Source organism: Nematolebias whitei, chromosome 14 (assembly GCF_014905685.2).
Source record: "Nematolebias whitei isolate Nwh7 chromosome 14, NemWhi1, whole genome shotgun sequence".
NCBI lineage: Eukaryota > Metazoa > Chordata > Actinopteri > Cyprinodontiformes > Rivulidae > Nematolebias > Nematolebias whitei.
In genome coordinates this window covers 41975508-41982440 of record NC_056511.1, presented here as the reverse complement: position 1 = coordinate 41982440, position 6933 = coordinate 41975508, and the positions used below count along the sequence as shown (strand labels likewise).

Sequence of the window (6933 nt, the reverse complement as noted above, 5' to 3'; positions counted from 1 at the left end):
TTAGAGTTTACAACTATACAGACAAATCTATACAGTAGCATTTTAATTGTTATAAAAAGCTTCTTTTTCGTTCTCACTTTAGTTGATCGCTGCGCTTCAATGAAATGTGACGAGAACATGAAAATAAACAGTCATGGAGTTGCTTTACTTCTATAGATCTCTTCTTCTTGTCTTCTATTCTTTGTCGGGAATAAACATGTAGGTTTATATATTTTCATCCGCAGCGGCTCATGAGAATAACTACTGGTATTAGTGGGTCGGACCTTAATTTGTTGAACTGCTAACAACACAAATTGTATGATTTCTGTGTAGAAAGAACTATATCTGTTACTTTAAATTGATTTAAGCTGTTTGTATGTGCACAAAGTCTGTATTTATTCCCCTGCTGCAGGTCGAGGTTGTTTCCTGAAAACATTTTCATCTAAAACATAAATCAGAGACGAACGCCTCCTGGATTAGTCATTTGATTATCCGTAATGATTCGAACAGGGGTTGCCACAGCGAGTGATTTGATTTGTTTCAGCCGGATGCTCTCCCCGACACAACTTGGGCTCGAACCAGCAGCCCCGGGACCACAATGCTGCGACACTGAACCACTGAGCTACCGTAGCCGACACACAATAAAACTCCAAAATTAACAAAGATAAAAGGGGGAAAAACTGTGAAATAATTTGGAAAGATATAAAACCGAAGACGTAGTGCGTGCATATATATTCAGCCATTCTGAAGCCACACAGTTAGTTGAATAGGATCCACCTGTGGGCGATCTAAGAGGAGAGGCAGGAAATATCTTGTAGTTCATGTCTGCTCCAAGCTGCTGACAGATCATTTAACTTCCTCATTTAGTCCTACAAATGGATTTTGAAACAAAACCATCTTCGTTGTTGGACACGGCAGGTTGGATGATTTCATGTGAGGCCTAGTGCTGGTAGTGATGGTTTCCAGGAGCTCAAACCAGCAGAATGCACCCATGGAGATGAATTATTACCGCTCCGATTGACTGTATTGGAGCTGCCTGCAGTTCTGATCATAGCCAACAGCGTGACATGATAAATCTACCCATGTGTCCTGCAACGTAGTTAAAATAAATCCGATTAAAAAACATTTTAGATTCCATTTAAAAGAAGTGAAAAACAGAACGGAACATAAACAACGAGCCAAGTAATAAGGTAACATTATTCAGAAGAAGGAACTACTTTCTGGGGCGGATGATTTGTTTTAGGTGGGGCTGCGCCCCCACCTGTAGTACTTGCTGCAATCATCAGATTTTTGGTTTCCTTTGGAGGATGAAACAGAAAGTGCTGACTTCCAGTGAGATTTGATCTTTGGACTCTGCCCGTTGATTTCTGACACCAGTTTTCCAAAATACCTCGTCTGTGTGAGATGATCAGAGACGACCCGTTCCACAGTCGTGTGCCAAACCACAAAACGCTTGTCTTTGATTCAGGCTCTGAGCTGGAAACATGATGATCCAGGGTGGAGGAGTTTGGACACTGTTGGACAGCAGCACAGCTGAAGACACAAGCTTCTCTCATCTGTTTTTGTTTTCTTCGGCTCCTCCGGTGTTCGGCACGCTCAGAATCCCGGGCTGCCGTAGCTGCTGCGGCTGGAGTAGCTGTGGTGGCTGCGGGAGCGGCTCTTGCTGCGGCTCCAGCTCCGGCTCTGACTGCGGCTTCGGCTCCAGTTCCTGCTTCGGCTCCGGCTCTTGCTTCTGCTGCGGCTGTAGCTGCTGCAGCTGCTGTAGCTGCGGCTGTGGCCGGACCGTGACGGGCTGCTGTCGTAGCTCGAGGACGAAAGGCTGGGGCGGTAGTATGGGATCGGCCGCTTCCGTGCGCTGTGGGAAGAGACGGGGAAGGGAACATCAGACGACAGCGAGCTGTTAGAATGAAGGAGTGATGGTGACACTTTTACATCTGATGAGACTTTAGGCACTTTGTTGATCAGTGTTAGGCTACAGAGCAGCACACTTTCAATCAGTTCAGTATCTGAAAGAGAGCAGCTATGCAGGTTAATACCCCCCCCCCCCCCCCCACACACACACACACTATAGGAAAATGCATGTTAGTTGAAGCTTGAGCTTAGTTTGCTTTGTTAATAGCCACCGTGAAATTGCTTCCTGTAAGACAATTAGCAGTTAGCTCCCAAATGAACCCCTTCCTGTCAGTCGAGGCCAGCATCCATTAAAAACCAACTGTGGTGCAGATAAATGCTATCAAGGTGTTCTGCAATCACAACCACCTTGAGCGAGGTCTTCTCAGAGTTAGCCTTGCCCCAACAGGTAGTCCAGCCCACTGGGCTTTACTTTTTGAAGTCATGGAGGGTGATGATGAAAAGGCTTCAGCTTGAAGTGGGTCAGATCATCTACAGAAGCTGATGCAACACCAGTGGTCACCGTTCCATTTGTCTAAACAAGTTCAGCAGCTAAATCCAGATGTTGTTTCAGTCGAGACGGAGCTACGATCCATATCACCCATTTAATAAAACTTTTCAAAACTAAACACTCAAAAGAACATGACATTACTCGTTTTAGACTTTAAAGAGAGGAGAGATGTTTCTATGGGCCAGCAACAGGACAAAAATGATCCCAGATCTGTGACTGGTGATGACTCTGGTTGAGTGGGCAGATTTAGAGTTCAAGGTTTTACATTAATTTTTCTTTACATAAAACCTGGGACACCCCCAACAACCACCACAAAGTACAAGTTAGGTGAATAATTGGGTGAAGTTGTCTCCAGCCTTTCCTGCATTGTTGGGTGGGGGCAGTTCAAGTCATCCTTGATAGCATTTGAACCTCTGCATTCCCGTGTTTCAACATTAGTGTGTAACCTCGGCAGGGTGAAGCTTCAGAGTTACTGTGAGTTTCAGAGATGACAAACAGAAGCAGAGGGAGGACAGAGGACAAAGAAACAGGAGGAGGTCAGCTTTACTCAGGGAAACTGATGCTGTGCAGTTCAGACGGGCTTCAGGAGTCAGACTAGTGGAGTCCTGCTGCACGGCAACTGTTACCGTGGTAACAAGCCTGCAGCAGATGAGTCCAGCAGCATCCCGAAGTCTCGGCACGAGGACCTTTAGGACCGGAGCAAAAGATAACAACACACTCATTTCTTTCTTGTTTAACACTCGTGAGAGGGAAAAGAGGCGATACAGAGACACTTTTCACAGAGCGGACTCTCTTCCTCCATACCTGCTGAACACTGGTTCATAACAAAGAAGCCTAAACCATGCTGCTGTGATGGAAGACACAGTTATTAAATTAAAAGATATGAGTGTCCTCTTAGAGGGGACTAGGAACAAATATGAGGTTTAAAAATATCCTTTGTTTGAATAAATAATAAATCATCTCTCAAACAGCAAACCAGCACATAAAGACATCAACAGAACAAGTACATCAATGTTGTGTTGTGGGTTTTGGACCTGAGCATCTCAGGAATTGATGTTTCAGTCTTTCTCCCTCCTTAGATGACATTAATCTGGTCTCCAGTTCTAATGTTAAAAATCTTGGTGTTATTTTTGATCAGGACGTGTCTTTTATCCCCACATTAAAAACGTTACTAGAACCTCCTTCTTCCACCTGCGTAATATCACTAACATTAGAAACATCTTATCATAGGTGGCGTGCCGGGGCCTCTCCGGGCCTGTGGTGTGGGGCTGGTGGAGTGCCCGATCCTTGGTGCACTGGGCCGGCCTTCCTCAGCTGCTGCTCCCTGCTGCTCTGGCCCCCGGCCTGGGACCGGCTTGCGGTTGCTGTCGGGTGGGTGGGGCGCATGGACGACCCAACAGAGACTCTGTCGGGCTGTCTCCGTGTGCCTGTTTATGTCTCGGGTTGGGTTTTAGGTGGTCCCCTCTCTTGGATCAATCTGGGCCCCCCATTTAATGTGGGGTCTACTTTCCCCTGTCGTGCTCTCCTCCGGTGGTGGGCCCCCCTGCCGCTGGTGCATTGGCGGCTCTCAGCAGCTGGGGCTGGGTGGTGGGGTGTGTGCGGGCACACCCTGGTGGCTGCCTGCCGGGACCTGGGTGCCCTGGCTTTGTTGGGCCTCTGTTAGGGGGGTGGTATGACCTCGGGACTCGGGGCTCGGTGTCCATGGCCGGATCTACTCTGGAGGGGCGGGTTGCCGGCGGGGCCTGTGGACTCGTCTCTGCAGCCTCTGGGGTTTCTGCATTGTGGTTGCTGGGGATCGCCCGGGGCTTCCCTTTGCTTCTCTCTCTGGGGGGTGCTGGTGTCCCAGCTGGGCTTGGGGGCCGCTTTGTGTCTGTGGCTCCGATCTTCCCTGTGTTACCATCGTGTCCTGTGGGGATGGGTCTGTGTGTCCCCACATCCACTATTGAACATTTTTATGGAGAAACCTTATAGTGACATCATGCTCACACAGGTGTTTAGATCCAGGTGTTTATCAGATACACACTCAGTTGGGTTGTGGTGGCCATCAAATATATCTAGTATTACCATGTACTGTATAAAATACTTTCTAATGATGGTATAAGTAACATTATATATGTTGTTTGTTGTTGTGGTTTCTCAGTTTTGTCTTGGTTTTGTTTTCTTTCTTCTTCTTTCAATGATGTTGATGTGTGTTCTCTTTATCCCTCTCTCTCTCCTCTATTCCCATCTCCTTTACATTATTATTATTTTAACCCTTCTCTCACTTTTCTGCTTTGTTTTCTTCTTTGTTTTTCATCCCCATGTCCATTACATCTGAAACAAACCTAAAGCAAATTCTAATAAAATTTTAAATCAAGTGGAGCATTAAGACCAGCCATAATGCTCTGCTGGTGAAAATAAATCTGTTGGGCATCACTTTGACACTCAGACAATAATCCTAAGTGTCACAATGCCGGACAGGACAAGGGGAAAAAAAGAAAAAGAAACATCTGATCTAAAAATGATGCAGAAAAACTGGTTCATGCATTTTTCTTGTCTAGACTGGACTTTTGCAATGGTTTACTATCTGGGTGTCCAAATAATTATTTAAAACATCTTCAGTTGATCCAAATGCTGCTGCCAGAGTCTTAACTGGAGTTAGTGGGAGGGATCATGTCTCTCCAGTTTTAGTTTCTCTCCATTGGCTCCCTGTCAAATCCAGAATAGAATTAATTTCCTTTTTTCTCCATTGACCCTTTATTTATACAGGTAGTCTCACTGAGTCACGAGAATTCATTTTCGAGAGAGACCTGTTAGGGAGCAGACGATGGGGGTTAAGGGCCTTGCTCAAGGGCCCAGAGTGGGGCAAATGAGAATGGAGGCAGGTGTGGGTGTTTCACCTTTTCTTGCCCACATTTTGTTGTTGACAGTACCGGGAGTTGAACCCGCGACTTTCTGATCACAGGCCTGTCTTCTAACCTCTGCGCCACCACTCCCTCAAAATTCAAAATCTTACTTCTAACCTACAAAGCTCTCAACAACCTAGCTCCAGCTTATATTACAGATTGTTCCAGATGTTTCTAACAGAGCACTTCACTCTCAGACTGCAGGTTTACTTGTGGTCCCTAGAGTTTTCAAAAGCAGAATGAGAGGAAGATCTTTCAGTTACCAGGCTCCTCTCTTGTGGAACCTGTTCATACGTCTGACACATTGTCCAGTTTCAAGACTTTCCGTTTTGATAAATCCTAGTTAGGGTCGGCTTGGGTTTCCTGAACTATCCCTTAGTTATGCTGCTATAGGCTTAGAATGATGGATGACAAACTGACCACATGTCCTCACTCTGCTACTGTCTTTTTATGCAATATAATAGCACTTTACTTACTTTGTTCTTTAAACTCATAATTTTGTTGACATTTGATAATAAAAATTTAAAAAACAAACAAAAAAAAAAGCACAATTTCAAAGTTTATAGTTACGTATATTAAAAAAAATCCAAAAAACTTGATGAAGCTTGAGTCAGGAGAAAGCCTCATGTGTACTCGTAACACAGGATAAAATCATTACTTATTATTTTACTGATAATTAGAAATAAAGATCTTCAAGAAAAGTAGTTGATGGTTCCAAAGAGTAAAAACCTCGGGTCTCTTGTTCTTCAAAATTTGTGTTGTGGAATTTTATCGGTAGATAAAAAGGACATCAAAACCAACACACAGCTGGATACAGCGGTGGTGGGATGCATCACAAACACACCATGAGTCCAGCTACAGGCAGGAGGTGGAACATCTGGAGAGCTGGTGCAAGAAGAACAATCTTCACATCAATGTGAAGAAGACGAAGGAGATGATCATGGATTTCAGATGGAACAAATACTCCCACCACGTCCCCCACAAAAAGGGGAGGATCTGTGGTGGAAGTGGTCTCCAGCTACAAGTACTTGGGTGTGCACCTGAATGACAACCTCAGCTGGAGCAACAACACCACCAGTCTGATGAAGAAAGCTCATCAGAGACTCTACTTCCTCAGACGGCTGAGGCGAGCTGGTCTGGGAAGCTCAGTCCTCACCTCCTTCTACAGGTGTGCAGTGGAGAGCATCCTGTGCTCCAGCATCAACATGTGGCATGGAGGCTGCACAGCTGCAGAAAGAAAAGCTCTGCAGAGAGTGGTGAAGGCTGCACAGAAGACTGTTGGAGTCAGTCTCCCCACATCACAGACATTTATACCTCCTAATGCAGGAAGAGGGCCACCTGCATCATGAAGGACCCCACTCACCCAGCAAACACACTTTTTGCCCCGCTCCTCTTAGGAAGGAGGTTGAGGAGCATTAAGTGTAGAACCACTAGACTGAGGAACAACTTCTACCCTGAGGCTGTTAGACTCATGAATCTCTAACCAGAATAATCACTGTAAGGAACTTTAATTGATGATATGTGACTTATTTATACTGCTGATTATCCTTGCTGCTGATCTCATGCTGCTGATTATCTCATGCTGCTGCATTCATTCATACCTATCTGCGCTCACCTTGGGCTGCTGTTGTTATGCCGTATTGTTTTACATTATTAGTGTTTAATGTA

General features: G+C 45.3%; 1 protein-coding gene across 1 annotated transcript in view; it reads right to left on the bottom strand.

Moving 5' to 3' along the window:
* Positions 1-1009: 1009 nt before the first annotated feature.
* srrm3 (serine/arginine repetitive matrix 3) overlaps positions 1010-6933 on the bottom strand; it is a 114009-nt gene continuing 108085 nt past the window's right edge. The window contains exon 13 of the mRNA XM_037687714.1: positions 1010-1834. Within this exon, the coding sequence (XP_037543642.1) occupies positions 1576-1834 (259 nt within the window). The 3' untranslated portion in view covers positions 1010-1575. The remainder of the gene's footprint in view (positions 1835-6933) is intronic.